At 43.0% G+C, this 26,307-nt stretch overlaps 1 protein-coding gene and 1 long non-coding RNA gene across 4 annotated transcripts in view; one reads left to right on the top strand and one right to left on the bottom strand.

Moving 5' to 3' along the window:
• Positions 1-8,432: 8,432 nt before the first annotated feature.
• Positions 8,433-26,307, top strand: part of PRKACA (protein kinase cAMP-activated catalytic subunit alpha) — a 59,840-nt gene continuing 41,965 nt past the window's right edge. Inside the window, exon 1 of one of the 3 annotated variants that reach the window (XM_083599939.1) lies at positions 8,433-8,652. In XM_083599939.1, coding sequence (XP_083456065.1) covers positions 8,607-8,652 — 46 coding nt within the window. In that variant the 5' untranslated portion in view covers positions 8,433-8,606. Of the gene's footprint in view, positions 8,653-21,134; positions 21,234-21,417; positions 21,469-26,307 lie in introns of those variants that run through there. The other 2 variants (XM_083599942.1, XM_083599940.1) reach the window with 2 other exon arrangements.
• LOC310756235 lies at positions 12,971-21,378 on the bottom strand. Its single transcript, XR_014544770.1, has 3 exons — positions 21,283-21,378; positions 18,609-20,318; positions 12,971-18,186 (listed from the first exon to the last, which is right to left on the bottom strand). It is a non-coding gene; the product is annotated as an uncharacterized lncRNA (long non-coding RNA).

Raw genomic sequence — 26,307 nt, 5'->3', positions numbered from 1 at the left:
GAACTGCAGAGATTCTCTTGTGTGTCAAAGTAAAACATGCCCGGTGTTCCCAAATTCCAGATCAGGGTAATTGGCTTAAGTCAATGGATTATATCAAGTAGACTGAAGTTAGAATTTTTAGGGTTGGTTGACTCATTTTAACTGATTTAAATACATTCATTTTTCACTGCTGAAAGGTTTTCAACCTGATCATTATTCAGCATGTATATGTCTGTGGCAGTGTGGTTAAGAGTAGCTTGTGAACCAGTGGTGCTGCACCAATACTATGAAGTTCAGTTACAGTTCGGTGGTTTTTTTTGGGCACCACTACAGTTGTGGCAATTGGTGGAAACTTATCTTAGTCACACTGCTTTCTGCAGGAAGTTACATAAGCAATAATTATTCATGGATCAAAACTTAGATGGAAACAAATGTGCGAGCTGGGGTGCTTAGGTTAGAAGAATGAGACTGATCCTTGAAGAATCTCTCTGTGTAAACACTCTGGGCCATAGACATTCCAGGATTTTCCCGGAGGACCCTTCAGTTGCCCCAAGCCATTCTTGTAAAGCTGGCTGCACTTTGTTTATTAAACACCTTTTACATGTGTGTCCGGGTGATTTACAACATATCTTTAAAACTGGGGGGGGGGGGAAATAGGGTTGAAATGTTGATAACCAGAACCTTGAACATGGTCCTGCGGCAGGTAGACTGCCAGTACAAATCCTGCAAACAAAAGTGTTAATAATGCTGCTGCTTAAAACGTGCTGTCACTCTTTCGTGACACTTTCCCCCCAGTCTCTTATTTCCCTAATATTGTGTGTTTCGTTTCATATTCTATTTCCTGCTTCTGGCCACCAGCACCATTCTAAGGAGTTTGTATCTGTGGTCCTTTCTCAAATTCTTGGGCCAAACACGGCAGGAAAATTACCTCTTGCACAGATTCAAGGATCCCTCCTGCTTGCCACTACTGTCATAGCTTCAAAACTCAAGTTAATTTTAGCTCATTTATAAACTTCAGCTAATCTAAAAGGCAATCTGCTCAGTTGCTAAAGCTGGGTATAGAAAACCAATTTTACTTGTGCACTGCAGTGTGGGGTGACTTCAATTTGCTGTTGGATGCGATTCAAGAAGCTGAGTATAACAAAGCTCAGTAAACCTGGGACCTGAGTGTTCCTAGGCATCACAACAGCAAGGTTTCCTATGTGAAGGATGGAAGCGGTTTAGTTTTGGTCAAAGCAATAAAAAAGTATTGACTGGTGGATCTTGCTCAGGTAAGCTGGCACAGTCCTTGGAAGGTTCCTTGGAAGGCATGAAATCCAAGAAAGCAAGCTAAAGAGGAATAAGAGGGCTTGCATGGAGCTCTCCCCCTTTATTCAGTACAAATGGGTAGTGTACAGCTCTCAGCTTTGCCTAAACATTCCAGCTGCCCATTGCAGGTGGAGGAAAAACCTTACATAATTACATTATCCGCCTACCTGTTAAGGCTATATTTTCTGCCCAGAGACATCAAATTAAGTTTTTAAGAAACTGGACCATCCTTGTAATTCGGAACTTCACACAATTGCATATTGGTTCTGTTCCTATGTGAAAATGAGGCAGTGTAGTCCCCATCCCTTGCAGATGACCGCAGTGCCTGGAGACAAAGACAGGGCATGTGTCCACAGCAATGACCAGAGAAGAGATAACCGCTGGGAGGAGTGCAGAGAGAGGGAACGCCATGGTGCATCTGCACCAGCAAAACCAGACACCTTCAATAAACATGTCTCTGCTGTATTGATCTCTATAGCCATAGCAGGCACTATAACTCTCCAATGGCTTGAATTTACCCCCATGGCCCACTCTGCCATTGTCTCTTCAGAAAGACGGATGTCAACAGTCCCCATACAAGAACCTCATTAAAGCATTTAATGTAATCTGTTCCAGAAGACCGTTCAACTTCCAAAACGTTCGAAAACCAAAAACTGAAAGCAGAAGCCTCAGTACAATAGGGAAACTCAAAACAGAAGCTGCGTGGCACATTCGGCTTCCAAAAATCATTCGAAAACTGAAGCAGTTACTTCCGGGTTTTTGGCGTTCGAAAGCTGAAACGTTTGTCAATGGAGATGTTCGACAACCAAGGTTCTACTGTATATGAGTTGGGCCTGATGGAGACCCACAACTTTGGAACCCCTTAGTTTCCTGATTTTTCTTTAGGAAACAGTGCAATAATACTCCTTTAGGTTGCCTTCTGATACATAACAGGGATCTCTTGATTTGCACTACTTATAGCTTTAATATTCTGTGCCAATGTAACTCAAATACTGTTCTCAGAACTGGAGGGGGGAGGCAGAACGAGCTCAGCCTTGCCAATAGTCTTGACAACAGAAAAGGCGTGGGCTTTCCCTATATTTGTGTTCTCCTGAGGGATAAGAACCTCAGCAAGAAACACTCTTATCATACCTTCTTTCCTTGTCAAAGAAAAGGAGAAAGGGATCTTTAAAATCCTTTTCAAGGTCACCTTTGCTTTAAGCTGTGTCTAAATGAAACTCCCCTCTTGGCACAAGAGGATTTGAAAACTATATATGAAAAAGTACTATTCCAGTTGCATGTTGAGATGAGGGTGAGGATGACGTGGAGGGGAGCATTGAGAGCTTATTGCAAATAAACTTATTTTGCATACTTACTCCAGTCTATCAGCTGCAACCACAATACCAAGAAAAAGCCAAGTAATGTTCAGCCCTAATAGTGCTTAAGGACAGGGATGATGTGGTTTTCTTTGATGGGCAAATATGCAGCCAGGTGACCTGTGGGAATCTGGACTCTTCTCTTCCTTTTTTGGATGTTTAGTAACCCTAACAGGCTTACTAAGACCCAATCTCCTTGAACTTGAGTAGATTGCAGATGTTTCCCCCCTTTGGGGGAACAGTTCAAACTCCCAAGGGTGCATTGTATCTGAACTCAAGGGAGACTGCAACATATAACTACTGCATTACAATACATCAAGAGGTTTGGCACTATCAGTTGTGGACTGGTTTTTATCACACAGCATGTGATTGGTTTACCAATGCCAGGATGTTACCAACATGACTTTTTGTGTGTGGTTGATTGTTGCTGTTACATACACTGCATTTTTCTGTGTTTCCTTCTGATTTCACTGCACCACCCCCACCAACCTCAGCCATATATATGTGCTTGCAACTCAGGATAACCCTTCACGTATCTGAAGTGGACTGTAGACCATGAAAGTTTATTTCGTAATAACTGCGTTTCTAAGGTGCCACAGGACTCCCTGCTACTCTTGCTGCAACAGATGCATGCATCTACTCCTCTAGAAATTGTAATAATGCTGTAGATACAGCTTGGAGTCATTTCAGCTTCATAGGCTGCCCTCCCCTTGAAAAGGGTGGCAAAGCAGGTTTGAACAGCTTTTACTTATATTTCCATGTGCCCTAAAGAACACCAACGTGCCCTTCTGGAGGTAAACCCTAGCCCTTGAAGGGGAGCATTAACCAGAGCTGTTTCTTCCTGCTGTGCTGTTCTGTGCTTGTGCTGTGCTGCACTGAATTTGAGGCTGAAAGGTTCCCTGTGGTCTCAGAAATACCCCAAACTCAAATACTGTCCTCACTTCCTGGCACCAACTGTTCACATAACACGTATGCTGCTCCACGATCCAGATATTTCACAACAACAGAAGGGAACCTTACAGCTGCACAATAGCTGCCTTTGTTGTGCTTTGTTTAATCTCCTCTCCACAGGGAAATAAAGCTGGTGGCACCAATCCAAGTTTCATAGTCTGCTGTGGGCTGGAGGTACATCCTTCTCCCTTTTAATCAGATGCTTATTTACTACATCAGTGCATGGCCCCACCACTGCAATTTGCTTCATCTGCTCTTTGGCAGAGTCCACGGCAGGAGCCACATCTTCTTCTAAGCAAACTCTACCTTGTTTTTCTCTCTTTGACATCATATTACAAGGAGAAATCATCATGTGAGCTCAAAGAGGAAATCTAGCCAGACTGGCCTGTTTATTACCATATGGGCTCCATTTGCTCATCAGACACTCTCCACCCTTAAGACTCCATAATACATGCATAGTTATTGATGTAGGTAAGTAAAAGGAAAGCAGAAATTATAACATTGCATGCTGCTTGTGAAGTTCTCTGGGGTGCTATTTATGTTATACAAGTGGGATAACCAGCCTATTATAACCAATATATTTAACTCTAATTAATGCATGAATGGGTTAATACCATAGAGTAAGCTGTCCTGCCAGGCTTAGCCATGCCCACTTCCCTTACTTTGGGTAATCAAGCGTATTATTCTCCAGTCAACCTGAGAAGCTCAGCACGTAAAGAAGTTTGAGCTGGCTGTTCCAGCTCAGACTGCATGGCTCTCACAAGCCATTATGGAGTTCCTATACCAATAATTAGGGAACTTTCACCACTTTGTAACTAAGACAAGTTTTTCTGCCTGTGCAACCCTTTCTGAAGCACATGAATCTGACCTTTGAATAATGTGTAAGTAAACAATTTTTTAACTTACCAAATGCATGGTATTTTTCCTATGCCAGGGGAAGAGGGAAACTTTGGAAATAAACTTTTTAAGGCGAATTTTTTGGAATGCACTTTTAAAGTTTTACAGCCTCTATTTCCATGCTTTAGTTTGCTGCATATTCTGTGATTTTAAATCTCTGCCGAGGTTCTCTCACCAAATAGTATTTCCCCCAAACTTGGATATTGGCATCCAGGAATTATCCATTTATACCTCCCCCCCCCCCCCCGTGAACCAACAATACATGTATTTGTAAAATCAAAGCAGTAAGGTTTGGGTAATACTTGGTATGGCTCTCTAAACACTACAAATCAGTTTGCATCCAGTGTAACTATCGTGAGCCCCTGCAAATAATCTGGAGGATTGCACCCCAGTGAGTGTGTTGGGGACCCTTTGTTAGAGCTCTCCAAACCCACTGAGAGTTTCCTAATGAGAAAAAATCAGTGCTAAATAGGTATGGAAACTGATTTGAATCTGTACTGTGTAGAACTGCACTCTGAAATTCACCCACCTCAAACAGGTACCAAACTCTTCCAGTATTTCAAATACACTACCTGAAGCTATTTTCTTACTGTTTCCCTGCACACATTTTTTAAATTTGAGTAGTAGAAGCTTATCTGTTAGGGCAAATGGGGCACTGCTGCTGGGGCACCGCTGCCAGGGGGTGGCACTGCTGGTGGGCTTCCTCTGCCTTAGTTTCAGCATTACTCTTGGACAACTCAGTAGGGAGGAGGAAGACGGCAGAATTATAACTACGGTAGTTTGCTCTGCCTGTCATGGATTCTGGCTCTACCTGCTATTGGTCTTCCCCCACTCACGCCCACCCCCACCATGGAAATGTAATATTTGACACAGTCCTCATGTTTACCCAGCAGAGAAGAGGTTGGAGGAAGTACAAAAATGCAAAGCTGAGACAAATACCTAAAGCTATTCACGTTTTTAATAGTAGTGTTTGATTAATTTTATTAATTTGAACTGGTAGCTTCAAATTTGAAATTAGCATCCTATTTGAAAATGCTGTATATTCATAAGTACTTGAAATACACTAATTTGTTAAAACGTGATTGGTTTTCAGTGTTCAGATTTCAGATGTGTTCATTATTGACCTAATTTGATCTCTGTCTTTGTGCTCAAAATCAGACTAATAAGGCCTATGCTCATGCAGCCAAAATAGCTAAAATTAAATGTCATATTTTATCCCTTTCATAGGAGTGGATAAAACTGCTACTTTTGAGCATCCAGTTGTCGGTCACGTCCTGGAGAGAATAACTTTGCTGTATAAGGAAATCTAGTAAGAAGTTTTTAAGCTGAGGTTGGTCAACTATCAGGGATACTGTAAAGGTGGATTTCCTTCCTGGTTTGGCCTGGTTGTCTTGGACAAAGTGAACTTTGACATCCCTTCCAACCAAGTATGATTTTAATTTGTGTGTATCAGGGTTCAGGTGAAGCCAGGACCCACTCTTAAAACCTAGTTTCAGTGCCAGGATCATGACACTCTTGGAATATATGAAGTATACCTCCATAGGTGCATGTAGACTATTGGTGCTAGATTACACTAGTTCAAGTATAGTTTTTAAAGAATCATCTGGAATGACACTTAATTTTCTTTTTGGACTGCAAGTGTAGTATGCGCAATTTCAGCTAAGGATCCAGAAATCAGAGAATATTGGCAGAAAAAAAGCTGCTGAAACATAGGATTCTGTATAAGTTCTTGCCCTCTAAATATGATCCCTGTTATCTGTTTCAAGACCCCAACAACCTAGTTTATTATTTTATTTGACACATCTATAAACTGCTTCACAGCCAGAGGCCATTAAAGCAGTCAGTGCACAATTAAAAAAGCACACTGGTACTTTGAGAAGTACCTGCTCGCTTATACTGTGATAAGGTTTAGGTTGCAAAGCTTAGCACATTTACCGCTTACAGGTTGTAATTCCATGCGCTGTTCTGGTTTGCCAGAAACGGCTTAGTCATGCTGGCCACATGACCCGGAAGCTGTACGCCGGCTCCCTCGGCCAATAAAGCAAGATGAGCGCCGCAACCCCAGAGTCGGTCACAACTGGACCTAATGGTCAGGGGTCCCTTTACCTTTACTTCTCCCAGAAGTCTCTTCTGAGCAAACATGTGTAATGTTGCATTATGAGTTTCCCATTAAAGGATGAACAACTTTCTCATGGTGCTTTCTGCCACTCGGGGGATAGAAATAGGGCCTCATTCTGTTGGCTACACAAGAAATAACATGAAAGGTGAAGGTGAGGAGAGGATGGAGAGAAAGTTAAGCAAGAGCAAAAATGGCTAAAGCATTAAGAAGAAATTGAGTAAAGCATGAAAAAGTATTGGTCATGACTACTGTATTAGTTATTGCTACTGAGACACTTGAAACAGTAATAGTTGACTCTTAGAGGCACTTAAAAAGAACAGAAAATTATTGTGCCTTGTATTTGTTTTGCTTTTTCATCTTCCAGCACCAGTCTTTAACATACACATACCCTTAGTAAAGCCCTGTAAAACCTCTGAGGTTCTTAGGTTATGTGCCCTTCTGCATTCTGAATAATGCCTAGCAGGTTAGTGGTACAGTACTGTGTTAACTGTCTAGTTGTAACTTCCAGAGAGAGAGATGGGATAGTTTATTGCAGCAAAAACAAAGAAGAATCTTGTGGCATTTTAAGGCTATCATAATAAATAATAACTGTATTAGTATTTAAGAAGCATTTGTCATGGTGACAGCCATGTCCTACATTGCCTCCAGGGCTGTTAACAATTGCCAAACAAACAGTGAAGTGAAAATGTAGCCTAGCCTCTTCATAACGTTTACGTTGGTTACACAACGTGCTCCGGAAAAACCCAGGAAAAATCCGCAGACTGTGTATGTCACAAAATGAACAACTATCAACAATACTTCGGGCATCAGATTTATTACATAAGTTCAGCTCGTTATATAAGCTCTGAACCCCCCCCCCCCGCAACTTCAGCCAAGATTTGGAAAATCCTGTCATCCTACGGAAATTTAGATAAATTAGGGCCAAACTAGACTGAGAAACCTCTGAATTCACTTTACCCAGCCATTGTTTCACACGCTCACGTAGCTAGAGACATAGAAGGCGCAAATGCACTGTTTCCTCCCACCCTCCAGTCCGAGTTTATGGGCGTGGTAAGCAGCCTACATCAAAGAGCGCTCCGGGTTAATCAATAACAAGCATAAACGTCTCCATTCATTCAAAAGATGGCACAGTCAGTCTATATTCATACATTAACCGAAGTGCATGAACAAAGGGGTAGTCAAGGACTGTCAAACGTTAGTCTAGGTACACAAAGCAAGCTGGTGAGCACAAGCTCAGCTGAACGCCCATTCTTATCCGAGCATCGCTTTGTCAGGCTCCCGCCCCTCAAAAATGAATTTATTCCATACTGGTCAACCGAGGACAATAGCTTTGCGCAACAGCGAACCCCTATGCTCGCTGCACAATGGAATCCCTCTATTATTTATTTCTCTTTTAAATTCCCACTGGAAGCATCAAACCCCACGCCCGGTTTTCGCCCTCTCCCCGCTTCCTCCGGAGACGCGTTTTACTGCTGCTCCTCCTCCTCCTCCCTTTACAATGGACATTCTTCGGAATTAGGAAAATCTAAATATTCTAATAATAGAACCCTGAGCCCCCATCTCCTGGCCTAGCCAATTAGCGGATCCACACCAGAAGGGTGGGACTATAAATCTTCCGTTAGCCAATCACAGAAGCTGGTGGAAGCCTTCTGCTTCAACCCGACACTTTTTGCGCAAGAAGGAGGGCGGGCGCGCGAGAGGAAGCCGTCACGGTCCGCGGGCCAATTGCGACCGGGGCTTCGGCGACGGGACCAATCGGCTGGCGGCAGCCGCGCAGGCTAGCCAATGGCGCACGCGCGGGGAGGTGGCGCCGCCGCCGCCGCTGCTACTGCCGCCAGGGGAGAAGGGGGCGGAGGCGACCCCGGTCTGGCAGGGGAGGGGGGGATTGGGCCTGGCTGGGCCCAGCCGGAGCCTCCTGCCGCCTGCACCGAGCGAGCGGGGAGAGCGCCCCCTCCCCGCGGGCCCAGCCCAAGCCCCAGCCCGGCCCCCGCCTGGCCATGGGCAACGCGGCCACGGCCAAGAAGGGCGGCGAGATTGAGAGCGGTGAGTGCGCGCGGCGGCGGGAGGAAGCCGGGTGTGGGGAGCGGGGGCCGCAGTCTGGGAGAAGCCGAGGCAGGAATTGGCGCCGGACCTCCCTCTTCCCTCCCGGAGCGGGGAGTGTTCTGGGGTTTGCGGGCAGCCGGTTCCGGAGAGTGGAGGAGCAGCGGGGGCGTCGCCGCCCGTGAAGCCCGCTCGCGGGGCAGGACACCGCCTTGCCCACCCTGCCTTCACACCAGGTACCCCGGGCCGGGAGGGGGGGTGTTTCCCCAGCCAGGCCTTTGCCTCAGCCTGCCGTGCCAGGCTTATCCGGAGTGGGGGGTGGCGGCCGGCCCCTCCGTGCCTCGTTTGTGGGACACCTGGCTGGCCGGTGCTGCCGGGGGACTTTGGGGCCGATCCGGCCGGTCTGCCTGCCGCGCTCTCCGGCGCCCCCGCCCTGCCTCCTCCCCTGGGAGCCTGCGAGTTCGCTGCCTCCACATGGAGTGGGTCCCCTTGTCCTGGCTTCCCAGCACAACCCATTCTTCGCGTTCGCCTTCCCCTCCCATGAGCATTACTTTTAATGCTTTGTCCGATTTGGGTCCACGTGTGTGTTTATTCGGTGAAGGGGGTTTCTAGCATGGAAAAACGGGTTTTTTTAAAAATAAATTGGCGAGCTGGGGTTGTTTTCTACCTCTAGCAACACTGCCTCTGGTCGTGCCTGTGCGCTAAAAACCAGTTTGTGTTGACTTTGTCTGTAACTTGTAGGTTAGTTATCCTCCCCAAATATATCAAACAGATTTAAATACGAGACGTAGCATTTTCTCTTTTATCTGAAGCTGCTTAGTTAACAGTGGCTGGTACCGAATATGTGCAATGAAGCTAACACTTTGCTATTGCTTTTAGGCAGGTATGACAGGTTCCTGTTCAATAGACAGCTCGCCCTGTTAAAACACAAATGGAAGGCTACTTAATTCAGCAGAGACAGACGGATGTGTCCGCTACGCCCCACCCCCCAAAGGAAGCTGCAGAATGGAACTGCAAACTGGTCAGGCAGGGCCTCAGATGGAAAGACTAGCAACAAAGCAGGAAGTATGTTTGTAGCGTACCTAGATGGAAAACAGAGAGGTCTGCTTGGATTGCTTTCGAGGAAGTGGAAGGCAGGATTTTGTAGCTGGCGGCAGACTTGCAGAACAGTCAAAGAATTAATGCTGGAATAGGACCTCATGAAAACTATTTAAAACTACACACACACACACACCCCTTTGGGGTTCTTTCCTGTCTTCTTTGGGAGCTTGTGGCATGCAAGCCTGTTCAATTAAGTATGAGTTTTACCTGCCACATTGCATCCAAGCAGTGGGTGTGCAAAACTCGGCCTTTTCTTCTGCACTGGAGAATTCAGGTCATTTTTCTTTAGGACCAATGCATCTCACAACCTTGTTTTGTATACCAGCATCTTTAACAGCTGGGCTTGGGCTCAGTTACAGATAAAAAATGTGAATCAAAGTTACACTGCAGAACTCAGGTTTTCTAGGTGCTAGTACTGTTCTTTGAACATGGAATTGTCCATCCTTAAAGGCTCCCTCAAAAGACAGAGAAGGTATAGGGAGGAAATGTATGAAAATTGCAAAGGAAGTGCCAGGGCTTGGCACAGAAGGTTATAAGAGAGCTCTCAGACTTCTGCTCCGTGTAGACTCAGTCCATGACCCAGCATGTACTACTAAATCCCTTCCCAGAGTTGTGGATAGGATTCAGGAACCTTGACTTCTTGTCCATTATTACTCTCTTCCCTTCCCTTCCCAGCTTGTTTTATTCTGTGATCAAAATCCCATTACTGTTTAGACTGAGGCTGACCCTTTCCCAAAGAGATTATTACACTTAGTAGCAGTATGGCAGGATTATATCTGTGGCTTGTAATGATCACTGTAGAAAGAGGAAAGGGCAGGGCACATAGCAAGTGTACAAATTCCTACCCCTGCATCACTGCCTTACAGTGTTTTAATGTATTCATTGTTCTCAGCACTTCATTCATTTGTCAGCTGTTAACAGTATCCAGGGATTGCCCAACAAGACAACGACAAGAATCCACCAACAGCCAACCTGATCCAAAAACACCCACCCCACTCATACATGAAAACAAAGTTCACCACAGCCAATCACAACCAACCAACCACACACCCTAGGGCAACCCCAACCTCTCTCACCACCAGAGGAACACAAGCGAATAGTAAAGAGAAACCACACAAGCGATGCTGACACAAAACCCCACACATACATTAAGTTAAATAGAAACATTGCCACCCGACCCCACCCCCACCCTCCATTGCCCCCTCCACCTCTTCCCCCCTTTTCTTCCCAATGTAACACTAATGTTGCAACAAATGAAACTGATCTGTAGAAAATGTAACTTGAAAAAAAAGACATTGCACATACTTTTGTAAACCAAGAAACCTTTAATAAAAAATACATTAAAAAAACAGTATCCAGGAATTTAGGGACTCTGTAGTAAGAATGAGATGGACCAATATTTTGGACTTCCTGAACAGCAAAAGCCTGATTTATACTGTTTTTATTAACCGCAAAGATAGCTATTGCCAAAGAAAGAGAACTCAACATTGTGTATAAAAAATAAGTTGTGCAAATTAATATTTTGTGCAGATACACTTATCTTGGAGAAATATGTCTATGTTTGATTCTAAATATATTTATATTATTTTGTGGAATTTAGACTATATCCTGGAAGGGAAGCACAGGTAAATGAGTGACATAGGGTAACATGAAGTGCAAGATTCATAGGTACTTGTGCATGGCTTCGATGATCACTGGTTCTTTCAAAAGCACATTTGTAAATATTAACTGAAGGACTGAAACCTACTGTTATATATTTAAAACGTGGATTTATCAGCAGTCCAAATACTACACCATATTTGAGTATGTGGAATCTCAGGACATGCATAGTTCTGACTCTTCAGTTATTTTTGTTTAGGTAAATGTATACCTTGTCCTTCTATTGTGATCATGGTACTTGGATGTGGAGTTTGTTAAGTCAAGATAGGGAAAATTTAAGGACACTTTCCTTAAAATTGTCTTGAGTAGTTGTGATTGAATTCTAAACATCCTTCAAAACTTTAGCCTGATCATCAGATTTAACATACATGCATGCATGTCATCTAATAAAGTTCAAGTTCATAAATTGATGGTTGTAGCCAAAGCCCATGATAGTATTAATGCAATAATACAGAACAAATATTCATAATACAAAAAGACTGCCAAGTTCCTGAAACACACAGTTTCCCTTATATCTCTCTCAGACCTCCAATTCTAATATTTTGCCTTTTAAAAATCCAATTTACCGGCATCCATAATGTAAGGAAGACAAGTTCCCAGATACACCAACAAACTCAAATCCAGCTTGATTTCAGATTACACATCTGAAGCACCACCACAATTTATAGCAATTTTATCTTAACTCCTTTTTCCTGATTATTATTATTATTTTATTTTTTGCAGCCAGTGTATAGAGGGCCATTCTGCATGTTATGGAGCTATTATTGGCACTCAAAAGAAACAACAGTGTGTGCCTGTTTGCTTGTGTGAACAAAGGTTTCAGAAAGCCATCTCTTGGCCCTCTCTATAAGGGGCAGGCTAACAGATAAGGAGTGATGTCTCCCACCTGACCATAAATACAAAGTCTCTATACAAGACCTTGTAGTCGCCATCCAAGACTGTTTTGGGCATCACTTGGAAACGCAGCTCAATAACGACATTTCTTGAGGAAACTGGTGAAAGTTCAGATACTAGCTCTAAAATGCTCTTTTTTCAAGAGTGGGTACCAAGGGGGAAATTTTGTGTTTCTAATTAGTTGTAGGTCCCTTCTGGGTTCTGTCCAGAAGATCCAATCCCTTAGTTGTCATCTAGTCAAAAAGCTATTTCCTAGCCTTTGCAACAAATGATTTATTGGCAGTTGTAAAATATTACAAAGGCTATTTTCTAAAGTAACAGCATGCATTATATGAGCTCCATTAAGTAAAAAAAAACTTGAAGGCTTCTGAACACTTGCTTGTTGTAGAAATATGCTCTGTGGACCATTATTCTCTGCAGAGAGTAATCAAGTTAGCAACTGAAAGAAATTTAAAGGGAACAAATAGTAATTATTAATTGTTAAATAGGAACTTTAGCACACTATCCACATGATATCCAAGCAGTAAGGTTTAAGTAGTGGGATTTTTAAGGAATACTTGCATCTGCCTCTGCCTGCAGCTCTCCTGGTATATGTGCAGCAGTTGGAGGTGGGCTCCCTTGCAGCTTTCTAGTCCAATCTGTCCCCTTTTGTTGCTTTCAACAGATCTGAGGAGCAGACGCAACATTAGACCTGTGCCTCTATTGCTGATGCATGGAACTTCTTTGCAGATTTGTTGTTTGATCCACAAAGAAACTGTGCTGATAAATTTTACTCCCAGCTCTCATTTTTGGCAGGATTAAAAAGGAAAACAAAGCACGACTTCAATTAAACGGAGCACAGCTTTAATTAAACAATTAATCCAATATAATGTATGTGAAGCTTTTATGTGAAGTGCACTTAATAGAAGCACTGTTTCTTTTTATTAAATGGGACATCCAGGTGCCTGTGGCTTGGCTGCTAGGCTCTGTGTAAAATGTCTATTATGGAATTTCTGGAAGATAGATGGGTCAAGTAAACTTCCTGCCTACTCTGATGAACTCAGAAGGGGAACAATTATTGTATATATGTAGCCTTTTAAAAAAAAAACCTGACAACTTAATTATTGTGATTCTCTTTCATTGGTGGCTTTAAAGTTGAAACTAGATAACAACTACTACATCCTACCTTTCCTCCAATAAGTTCAAGGTGGAGTACCTGGTTCTTTCCCTTCTCAGTTTGTCCTCACAACAACCTTGTGAGGCAGGTTTAAGTTGAGAGGCAGTGCCAAGCCCAGTTTGTGACTGAGTAGGGATTGTGCAACATTACATGGAGGTCCTTTCCAGCTCTGCAACTGACAGTTTAAAACAGAGGTGCCTTAGGTGTGGACATCCATATATTGTTGGACCGCAATTCCTGTCAGCTTCACCTATCTGAATTAATCATTCAGTGCAAATGATAAATGGATTTTAAGAGGCTAGCCAACAGATCTGGAAAAATGCAAATAGGCCCTGCTGTGTGTAGCCACCTGCCAGACGTGAGTTGACTTGGCTTCCTGAGACGGCTCTCAGATGTTGATTGGAGTGCAATAGGGGTTACTTACAGACAGTCCTTGAGGTATTCTGGTCCAAAACGCTTGTCAGTTTTTTGGTCAAAGAAAATGTGGCTATATAGGTATCAAAGCTGTGGCTGACACACTGTTGGTATGGTAAGTAAATATAAATGAAATGTACGGAGAACCCATGGATTGGTAAACTGAACTCTTTCAGTTGCATCTTAAAAAATAGTTCAGTAGCACCTTAGAGACCAACTAAGTTTGTTCTGGGTATAAGCTTTTGTGTGCATGCACACTTCTTGGTATCTGAAGAAGTGTGGATGCACACGAAAGCTTATACCCAGAACAAACTTAGTTGGTCTCTAAGGTGCTACTGGATTATTTTTTAATTTTTTATTTATTTCAGACCAACATGGCTACCTACCTGAATCTAGTTGCATCTTAGTTTCTCCAAACACAAAGCCATATGTTTTTGGTGCAGTCTGTTAATACAGGAGAGTTAATAGTAATTGTGATTCAGAAACATTTCTGCTGGCGGACAGTGGCAGACTTAGATCATCTGGGCTTCCAATAAACAGGGTTGTATCCAGTTCAGCCTCTGGGGCAATGGAGGAGTCTGCTTTATTTGATCAGAAAGCGGGTGAGGTGATTATTATTTTTTTGTAAATTCCTACTTCCTCCTGCATCTGCTATGCTGTTCCAAGGGGCCTCCAGGGGAGGCACTGGGGACTGCAGAGGGCAGTACAAGCAGCCATGAGGTATGTCCACAGTTAAAGGTAGGTTTCCTCTTCCGTCTCTCTCTCATCTTTCTGTTAGGCTGTAAGTTCCTTGGGGCTGGGATCTGTTTTCTGCTCATTATTCTGTTCATTGCCATCAACACTGATGGGACTATATTAAAAGTAGGTTCCTTAACTTCTAGTCTGGGGAAATCTAAGCCCCCTTTTAAAAGCTGCGCTTTCCTGTTTGTTCTGCATAACTACACCAAAGGCAGAACTGCTGATTGACAGCTTAGTTGTTTAAAGCAGCTTTTTTCCAACCTGGTGCCCTCCAGATATTTCAAACTATAGCTTCCAGCATTGGCTATACTGGCAGAAGCTGTTGTGAATTGTAGCCCCAAACATCTGGAGGGCACCAGGTTGGCAAAGGCTTAAAATCTAACTGGTATTAGAAATTGAGTTGGTTCATCTCACTCTGCAGATTTGTGACTTGGCTTTTGTGAAAGTGATATGATTTGCCTATGATCTCTCTACCATATATAAAGTGGAGGGAGTTGGGGCTTCCGACCCAGTGAAAAAACCCCCTATCAGCATGTGTTAATCTGATTTAAAAAAACAACCACACCAAAAACTTCTTTTGCTTCTAGGAAGCCTGCAGTTTGGGTGAAGAAACATACTAAAACTTAGAGAATATTCATTGGTTTTGTGGTTAAATTTTGTTTACTTATATGTCTTCTCACCCTCAAAAGGGCCTCCGGGGCCTGCTGCAACCTTCAAGTGACAATAAAACAAATTATAAAACCAGAGATAATTTCACACCAGCCAACAAATCAAATCCACTGCTGGCTGTAACCGCAGCAAGTAGCAAAAGAACTCCCTGGAGTTGGGGAAAGGTGTTAGGAGTAAGCTGTGATTACCGTAAGAAGTTTCTTCAGAAGATGCAGACAGGAGAGGAAAATGTAAGAAACCTTTATCTGTGTACACTATAAAAATATGAAACTGTTTCCTTGCCCATGTAATTGGCACTCCGTTCTTCCAAGGTTCTGAACAGGCCCCAGCAGTTCTTGCTCTCCTCATTAGGTTCTCCCGGTTATGTGACTGAAGCTGTCTTCAAGGAAGAGTTTGATGTGCATGGTATCCCAGATGTTTTAGGGTTCTTGGTAGGTTAAAAGTGTGAGCTCGCACTGATGATTAAGATGAGAAATTGGAACTCTATTAAAGATCAGAGTAAACTAGCAGGAACTTTTGGTAAAATGAGGTCAAACCTGAGCTTACAAAGCCAATAATGGACTTTGAAAGTTTTGTGCGCTTTGGAGCTGAAGGGTGGGGTGGCAAATATGCCAAGGGTGGTTATTTTCTGTGAAGAGGTGGTATGGTAGGTAAAGGCTAATAAGGAAGCAACAACTGTTCATTTGTATGAGTAGCACAGTGCCGGGGACGCTTCATACTTCACAGAGTAAAGGTTCAAGTGGTAGTACTTTTGCTACATAATTTTGAAGTGTCTTAAGCATCTGTTTCATAGCATGTACACATCTGGGGAGTCAACCAAGGCCGTTCCTTGCCATGTGCATAGGTGCATGTAGCTGTTTCAATATGTCCACCATGTGTAGATCATGAATGATCTTCAATAAATTACTACAACCCCGTAAGTCAGAATTCAAATTGCTGAAATGAATTGGGTCCCTGCTGCACCTGTAAGCACTCATTGATCAGTGTAAAAATCACTCTTTTTGCAATCAAGATGGCTGGTTTAAAATGTGTTTAAAGAGTAATTTACTGCCTTAACAAACTGGAGTATGAACGCTGAGCAACCTTTTGTACATTCCTTTGTAGAATCCAGGGATGATTTCACACTTAATTGGGGTTTTTTTTTAGTGTGTGAATACTTCATAATACATAGCATTTAGATATTAGCCAGCTCTTAAGTTGCTTGAAGCATCTTAAAAGCAAAGTGCTGCCCATTTCATTCTCCTGTGTAGGGTAGTCAGCACGTGTTTCTGGCAGGATTCCTATGTCTTTAATGACTGTGACAAGCGGGTATCCAACAACAGAATCTTGCTGGAGTCACCTGCTTAATTTCTGTTTGGATTGCTGCTGTTAAGGGGCGTAGGAGCTGCTTCTGGGAAAAAGATTTGATAGCCCAAACCCTTAAGTGCTGTTCTCCTTGTCACTTCCTCCAAGATTCTGTGTTGCTTTCTCAAGTGTTGCAGACAGGTTAGTCACCAGGTGGGTAATTTCCGAGGATCAGTAAATGCAACAACCTGCCACATCTCTCTGTACTATATTTGCACTCATCCCTTATCACACAGACAAGTGTACAGGCATTCACAAACCACAGGCAGGCCTTCCTGTGCTCCCACTGTTGTTGCCACTGCCATCCTGGGGTGGAGGGAAGAAAGAAAGCCAGCAGCTCAGGCCTGCAGCGCAAGCAAGCAGACCAGTGAAATGGGCAGGTGGGCAGCCCAGGCAAGCCTTCCTACATGCTCTCTGTCATTGCTGCCACAATATGTGTGTGTGATGAGGAAACAGGTCAGCGGCCCAGGCAGGTAAACCTGGCAGAGTTGGGCACCCAGGCAGGCCTTGCTGAGCTCCCTCTGTTACCATCTGCAAAGGCGGCGGGGCAGGAGAATGAAGAGGCCTTCTCCTTGCTGCTGCCAGAAGGAAATCTGCAAATGAAGCAGAAGTAGGGAGATAGGGGGAAGTTTCTTTGGGGTTTTTTGGCAATCTTGTGGGTGGGGGTGAGTTGTGAGGGGTTGGGTGTGGGAGAGGTGTAAAATGAGAGGGTTGGCAATGGGGTGCGGTTATGCAGTTTATAAGTCCTGCTTCTGATTTGGGAAATGTTTTTGGTCTTTGTGCTACTAGCTTCATGCTCCCTTTCTCCTGCCTAAAAGACACGCTTGACTCTTCCACTGCCTCCATGCCAAGCTCCTATTCTCTTTTTTTCTTAGGCATGGACCTCATCCTGTTGCCTTGTGGTCTTGGTGCAGAGGGAGCGTCCATCAAATTTCCACAATCTGTATCTATCTGTAGACTGATCTAGCAGTACGATGTGGAGAAAGTTGATAGAGAAGTTTTCCTCCCCTTCATAAAAATAGAACTAGATGCTGAATGTTGGAAGTGCCAGGGCACACAGAAGGAAGTATATCTTCATGCAGGGCATAGTTAAACTACATGCTGTCACAAATGTAGTGATGATCACCATCTTTAAGGCTCCTGGTCATGGTGGCTGTGTGTAATCTCACGTGTCAGAGGTGATGTGCTTCTGAATACTGTTTGTCAGGAAACACGAGGGGAGAAATTGCTGTTATGATCGTGACCTGCTTGTTGACTTCCCGTAGGTCTGAGTGGCCCCTTTGAGAATAGGATGCTGGACTAGATAGGTCTTTGGTCTGATCCAGCAGAACTCTTCTTATTCTTATATCACCTAGATCTTATCCTGATTTGTTACTTGCTCCAAGTATTTTAGATTATCTTTTAAAATGCATTTTATTATTATGGAACAGAAACACAGAACATTTCCTGGAGTTGCTTTCTATATCTCTTAGCCCCTGCCCTTGTTGCTGGCTTTTGAATTGGGAAGGCAGCAAAATAAACTGACATTTCAAGAAGATCCAGCTTGCTTATTTTCTCATATGCTGCTGTGGGTCACTGTAGAGGTTCATGTACAATTAGCAATGCCTTGACTTGGTGACTCTGTGAGCCTTTCTCTATAACTGTTTGATTCACAGTGCCAACTAAAGCAGAAGGGTCAAGCATAAGGTTTGAGGCCCATACCAGGCTCTCTGGATACCCCCAAAGTGGTCCAGGACACCCCTAAAACATTCTGGTCAAATTTTTGGACCAGCTTAAATTGCACTGCAGGCAAGAGCACCCAATAACTGTTAACTCTTATATTTTCTGGTAGCAAACACCTACCAGTTTGATTTTTGTTAGGTTTCTTTGAAAGGGGTGTAAAGGAGGTGATAAATGCTTGTTCCTAGCTTCTTTAGGATGCAGAGGAAGACAAATGTACCAGTATATGACGTTACTTAATTATATTCTCATGATTGTTTTAAACCTGGTGGCTGCAGTAGCAATTTCCCTTCCCTTCCAGTTTTAATGTGTAAAACTGAGCATTGACCCTGAGTACTGAAATCCTTGACCAGAATGATTCGTTTCCTGATCAACCTGTTCTGTTTGTTAGTAGGTTAATCAAGAGGTGATTTCAGACCGAAGACAGTAAAGGGGTCTGTCTACTAAATTACAAAAAACGGGGAAAAAACATTGGACATATTGCTCAAGAGAACCCTATTATGTTTAAATGGAGACAGAAGCTGTCTAAATGACAATGACAAGTTGGCTTGAGTGACTACTGCCTCTTGCTAACTTGTAGCATGCTGTAAACCTTGGTGGATAAGTGAGGGAGTATTACAAATTAGTGCATTTGTAGTTTTGGCAGGAATAGGAGAGTGGTTTGGGCATCCACAGACCAGATCAGGCACGTTCTTCAGCCATGATGCATTTAAGACTATCAGCGCCTGGCCTGTGGAATGTTTTCTGGCAATTCTAGTTAGGAGAACAAACTTGAAGTTTAACCTTATGTTGCCCTATGGTTCAAGTGTGGGATTGTGTTGTGAGCCATTCCACTTGTAACGTTTTTGCAAAGGAGTAATGGCTAATAATTGTATTGATCAGGTTAGATAAGACTTATAGGCCAGACCCTTATTGTAGCACGATACAGTGATTGGGTTTTGGCTCTTTCCTGATGAATTTCTTGTACATGGAAGATTGGAAATTACAAATACAGTACACGGTCTTGTGTGTTCACTATTTATTTAGCAGCTTTTAGCCTTGCTTGATTAGACTTCAAAAGTCATTTCAGTTGACAGAATTTAAAAAAAAGAAAAAGAAAACACAAATCATTAAGAGCAAAGAGGAAAATGCAACCATTGGACATGCCTCTAACCCAAACACCCTCCTAAAAGGATCTTAAACATTATACTTTTGAAAGCTGATGCAAGAGTTCGTTAAATGCATTCCCTAGGAATAGTGTTCCAAAGAGTACCCCTCATCCTACTGCAACAAACAAGGGGACTGTTAAGCATTGCTTTTCCCGTGTTCCCAAGGACATAATAGTGGTGGTATGCCTCTGATAACTTTGGTTCAGGGCTTTAAATATCAAAAATATACTTTGATGTGTTGCTTAGAAGCACACTGGCAATGCATGCAAATGTTTGAAAACGGATATAATATATTGTCAGCAATCTACCCCCATTAAGAGCTTTGCTGTTGTATTTATTTATTACATTTATATTCTACTTCTCTAAGGAGCTCAAAACAATGTACACGGTCCTCCTTCCTTTACCCAGCACTTCCTGTTATCTTCACAACAACTCACTAGCCCAAGGTCACTCATCAAGCTTCATGGCTGAATGGGGGTTTGAGCTTAGGTTTCTGTAGCCTGGACATTCTAACCATTACACTACACTGTCCATTGCCCAAACATAGCATGGAGTTTAGCTATAGCTGACACAATAACGTATATTGTAGTTTAACGATGCTGAACGAAAAGGGAAAAAATGGATGCTTTTTGTGCCATCTGGTGGCCATTTATTTCCTATGCTAGTGAAAAGGGTCTACAAAATAATGTTATCCACTGCATCTCTACAAAACTGGGTGTTGCGGCCATGCATACTTCTTTGTACTTCAGCTGGAGAAGATGACCTTGCTGTGGATGGCGGCTCCCATACCCTGATGGAACAACATAAGAGAATCCTGCAGAGAAAAACTAAAAGAAGAATGAGTTTTATAAAGACATGAATTCTAAACACGGAAGCAGTGACGTGCAGTGACATTTTTTTGTAGGGGAACACTTTGGATCAGAAACACCACCTTGTTAGGATGGTTGCCGGGGGGGGGGGCCAGAAGTCTCCTGGGCTTTGAGGAGGAGGCACCAGACTTGAATGCTTTAATACTCTAATTTACCGGAAACATTTAGGGGACTAGCCTAGTCCCCCTAGTCCACTGCCCGGAAGCTGGTGAAGTTGGGGAGTACGGAAGTCCACTGCCCGGAAGCTGGTGAAGTTGGGGAGTACGGAGGGCCATTATAACTGAAGTATACCTGAAAGAGCGTCTCCACCCCCATTGTTCAGACTGGACACTGAGGTCCAGCTTCGAGGACCTTCTGTCAGTTCCCTCACCGCAAGAAGTAAGGTTACAGGAAACCAGGCAGAGCGCCTTCTTGGTAGTGGCGCCTGCCCTGTGGAACACCTTCTCATCAGATGTCAAGGAAATAAACAATTCTCTCACGTTTAGAAGACCTCTGAAGGCAGCCTTGTTTAGGGAAGTTTTTAGTGTTTGATCTTTTATCGTGTTTTTAATATCCTGTTGGGAGCTTCCCAGAGTGGCTGGGGAAACCCAGCCAGATGGACAGGATATGAATAAATTATTATTATTATTATTATTATTATTATTATTACTACTACTACTACTACTACTACTACTACTACAACTGTGTTCAGTCACCTAGTTTTGATTTGTTATACAAACTTGAACGAAGCGAAACAGCTAATTGGGCGTGGGGCAGCAGGCCTGTGTGCTGAGGGTTCTGCTCTGGCCACGCCCTCCCAGTTCTATAGGAGATCACTGGAGATCAGACCAGGCAGGCCCAGGGCCTGATGTGCTCCGCTTGCGTTTCTTAAAAGTATGTGCCAAAGGCAGGCTCCTGGGCCTCGGAAGGGTTTGATCCTTACTCTTGTTCTTTACAGGGTCTGGCTTTAGGTCTTTTAAGCGGGCTGTTTCACTCCACCCCCTTTCTCTCTCTGCCCCTTGGAGCCGGTCTCCCAGAGAGCTGGCAAAGCGGTAGTATGGATTGGGCCTTCTGGGGAGCCATAGGTGAAGAGAGGCCACATTCCAGACTGGCAAGATGGAGGTCGGAGGTGAGGGGGAGTAATAGGCTGGGTAGCCCGGGGAGAAGAAGAGGCTCTGAGTCTATGATGCCAGCCCTCTCGGGGGTCCAAGGAGGAGGTGTTGTGGTTTTGTCTAGGGACAGGCAGCCCTGGTCTTCACCCCGGGCGGAGGGAGGGGAATGTGACAGGATCGGTGGAGCTGAGAAGTAGAGAGATTTCCCACTCTTAATGTGAGGTGGCTTCCGTTTGGGCCCGATTGAGGGACTTGGGAAGGTGAAGAATGGCTTTGATGTACTTAGCTGTACCGTCTGGCTTCTGCAGGCTGATAATTTAAGAAAAGGTAGGCCCTTTGATTATAACATGCTGTTCGGTCTTAACTTGACATAATCCCATCTGGTTACCTTTCCCCGTCTTTGCCTCTTGCAGGTTTGCACTGCAGCAGGTCAGAACTGGTAGTAATTCAGGTTTACGTTCCTTGAGGGAGAGGATTTTTATTTCTGTTGGGACAGTTTGTACAAGGCCCTAAAAATCTGTGGTTACTGTGGGACTGAGTTCTTTAGAGTGGAGCGTGGCAAGTGGCTAACAGAGGGAATGTCCACACTTTGGATTCCTATGTTGAATTATTAAGAGAGAGCATTATTTGTTAGGGCTGGTTGATGGTCCCAGAGCTTATTGATTAAATTATGATTGTACATAAATGTTCTGATTGAAACCCAAACTTCATATTGAGATGCTACAAAGAGGTAGGTGTGTTATAGTTAAAATGCTGTTGAGAGGGATGCCTTTTCTAAGAATTGGGGGGAACTGGAGAAGTTCAGTGTTTCTTACGTTAAGCATAGAATACTTTGCTAATTCTCCATATAGGGAAAGTAGTACTCTGGTGCTATGCAGAAGTAGGCTGTGAAGTTTGAGCTTTGTTCCGATGATGTGTGTAATGTAGAATTAGGCTTTTCTAGAATGGAAAATAATGTTAGTGGTGTCTTTGGCAGACTGGAATGGGAATCTTGGGAATGCGTGAAGGTTATATAAATGAAGGAGTAGATCGTTTAAGATGCAAGCAGTGAAAATAGGGAAAGTGCTGTTACTCTTGAAAAAGGAATCCATTTTGTCTTCTAGTGAGTTTTGTTTAGGATGTGTGCAAAGAAAAAACAAAGCAAACAAAATTATATAAAGGTGGAATACTTCTGGAAAGTCAGACTTTCATAAGTTTTTTCTTTTTGTTATACATCTTAATCTCAGCTCCTTTGCTATGGTTGTGCAGTGTGGAGATTTATTTATTTTTTAATGGCCAGGAGAGAACCCAAAAGATCACACAAGCAAAATTCTTGATTTTGTTCAGCATCAGGGCCATACTGAAAATCTTTAACTGGGGTCACCAGTCAGTCATACTTGTATTGTTTGTAGCAGATGATCATTACCTGGAAGAGTCACCAGCTAACTGAATTTTGCTTTTACAGGCTTAACTGCAGTAGAGTATATGTGACCCACTCATGTAACTTTCCATGTGATGTACTTGTTTGCTTTCAGAAGCAGACTCACCGGGGTTCACTTCAAATGAATGGGTACCTTGTGATGCAGCTGTATTGCTTGGCTTGGTGTGCATTCAGCTTCCAACAGCCAACGTATGAATAGAGTGCTGAGTGGAAGGCTTTATGCACCCTTCAGTGCTTACTCTTTATTCTTTTTAACATAGGTTGAGAGGTAACAGGTTGAGACGCATTACTTAATTCCAACTGTGCTGCTTCCAGTTCGTGATCTGATCCACCATCTGCAAAGTACTTCAGATGAATGGAAAAGTTCAAGGGACACTTGGCCACAGAAAAGAGTTTTGAGAGAGAGATGTGGCCCAGCACCATTCCCTGTGGTCCAGCCACCAGAGGGGGGTGTTGCACATGGTTTCTAAAGACGGTATAATGCTGATTGGTTTGCCAGTTTCAGAATGTATGATTCGAGCATCTCTTGTTACCAATTAATGAGAAAAACCATGGGGTGTGTATGTCACTTGTAATTGTTGGCAAAGTGTACCGTTTGTGCTCTGTGCTCTTTGTTCAGTTATTACTTGGTTTGGAAAAGAGAAAATGGTTGATGATACCTTTTGCAGATAAGATTATCTGTTTCTGCATTAATCACAAAAGACACGAGCATAAGAGACGCAGGTGATCTCAGAAGTTGCCTCAGTGTGCTAGAATGTGTGGAAGTGTTAATGTTGGAGTTGTAATATGTGTTACTATGCAAGAAAATAGTCATGTTGTCGGAGATCTCCTTTTGCAAAGCTCTTAGCACATACATGTGCCTCTTGAGAGCAAACCTGTGGCTTTAGAGCTACGGTATATGGTGAGAGAGGGTGTGAAGTACATATAAGGGAATAAGGTTTCAGAAAGTGGAACACTCATTAGCAATGCATTATGTGTAGCGAGGTGCTAAAATATCGCAAACAGTCAGATCCTAACAATGTGTACTTTGGAAGTAAGCCTGCTTGATGCAATGAGAAATCCTTAACATGTAGATAAATCTTCCAGTTTACATCTAGATAAACTTTACAAAGCCATGTAAGGTTGAGGCTGCAAAGAAGGATCACTTTCAAATCCCAACTGATTGTTGCAAGAGCTATATTGGTATCTTCATTCTCTCCTTTGCAATCCTGTTCACAGAGCAAGGAGCCACTTTGAGAGAGGAATGGATTTCAACTGATCAGCCAGCAAACATAATGGCCATGTCTTTTCTTGCTCTTCTTCATATCTAAAGCACTATCTATAGGAAGTGGGGGGCATATGTGTGTGTATGCACATTGTGAAAACAATATACATCCAGGCCCCATTACATGTAGATGTGTGAGTTCCTAAGGTGCAGCTTATTCTGACTTGTACTTATTGTGTAGAGGTCACCATATTGCACAGAGCCATACTGTTTTTTTACACAAAGTGTTTAGGTCAAGTTGATTTCTGGTCTACCAGCTTTTGTTGGATTCCCATCTGCTGCAGTCAGCATGACCAGTGCTTGGCTAAGATAGGAGTTGTAGTCCCTCACCCTTGCTTTAGGCTGGTATGCTGGGTTCAGCATTTTGGAACGGGACAGTCAGAAGGATGGACAGCATTGGTGAATTTAGCTGCCGGTTGACAATACTACTATTTTATGCTTTATACCTGCCAGCTGTATTGAGAATGAAATCAACTTGTCCAGCCTGACTGTGGAAAACGTGCATGAGAATGTGTGATATCCTCATTGTGGGGTTCAGACTTGTGGAAGAAAAAAAAGGATGTTGCTGTGAAGTTTTGCCTTTTTTTGTGGGGAAGCTGTGTAATGGGATCACCACCCTTTGTGATCTCCTATCAGGATAGTTGTAGCTCAATATTGTTCTGTACCTTGTGTTGGATGAGTCTTAGAGGCCCTTATTTTTCACAGAATACCTCTTGATTACATTGCTGTCAGCAAACGGAGGAGGGGAGGGAATTAAAATTCTGACACTTATTAAAAAAAAAAAAAGGCTGTTTGGAGACTTCACACAAAGCCCTAGCTTTCCTGAGTAGCGTGGGCTTACTGGCAAGCTTGCATTAACTATGCAAACCCTGATATCATGTTACATTAGCGGGTATGGAACTCTGTAAGTGTGGTGCTCCAATTCTAAAGTGTTGCTCTTTGGCTTGATGGTATATCTCTTGATGTCTCATTCTAAACATTGATATGCTGATGTTGAAAACATCAGGATAAGACTCTGCTAGTAATTTCTAAACAATGATCATAACTCATTATTTGGTAGTGGTTTGGAATTTTGAATTCAGAAGCCATTTTTAAAACATTATTGCAATGCTTTATTGCATTTGTTTTAAAAACAAAGACTATTCACCAATTCTTCCTTTCTCTCATTAAAGTTTTCAGGTGTGATTTAAGACTTGTTTATGAAAATATATATGACAGGAACTATGCAGGCAAATATAACTGGAGGATTTTATGGTGAAAACTGTGGCTCTCGGCAGCAAACTTGCTGGGAATGGATAATGAACTAAAGGGACATAGCTGACTTTCATATTTTAGTTAAGTATAATAATGTGCCCAGCATGTATAAACATGTTTCCGCTCTTGCCATTTCTGCAACCTCCATTGGGTAACCACTTATATTTTGTGCTTGCCAATTAATGGAGGACTCCATCTACTAGTGTTTTGTAAATAATGACAAATGTGCAGAAGCCCGTCCTCTAAAAGCACTAATTGTTGCATATCTCACTCTATCTGGTGAGTGGTACAACTCCCACATCAAAAATTCAGGTGGTCAGTGCTACCTAATTGATTTACATCAGTTTACACCACCAGCAATTACTGAAATGTAGGGAAAGGAATGGCCAGTAGTTAACCACAGCCTGTTAGCAGAAATTAAAAGATTCAGCTTCCCCAACCATCTTTGTTTTAACTAATTCTGATGCAGGTCGTTATCTGATTTTTATTTGCTACCTATTGCTCTTTACTGTGGCTTTAATGCATGACTTTTGCACATTGTGAGCCCTCTTATGAATCATTCTGGTTAAGAGGCAGTGTTAAATATGTCAAATTAAATAATATTGCCTGGCGTGTTTTAACTGAGAAGCATTCCTCAGTGTTTCGTCTGTAGCTTCTGTGTTGGAGCTTCATGTTTCTAACCACTTTCATTCTTAGTGAAGTATTCCAGGCTGCTCAGAATGGCAGGGAGTCGTATCGTACCAGATGATTCTTTCAGCCAATTAGGGTGACCCAAGTTCCCAGGGAGTCAGCTTAACCGATTATACACTCCCAATATCTGACATACGAAATTGGGTTCATTGTAAGGTAGCAAAGAACAGAAAGAGCTCTGTCAAAAGAATCTGCTGGCAGAGTGTGCCAAGAAAGAAAAGTCTGAAA

This window comes from Podarcis filfolensis, assembly GCF_964270895.1.
Source record: "Podarcis filfolensis genome assembly, chromosome: 2".
In the NCBI taxonomy this organism is placed as follows: domain Eukaryota; kingdom Metazoa; phylum Chordata; class Lepidosauria; order Squamata; family Lacertidae; genus Podarcis; species Podarcis filfolensis.
This window is presented reverse-complemented; position numbering and strand designations above follow the sequence as displayed.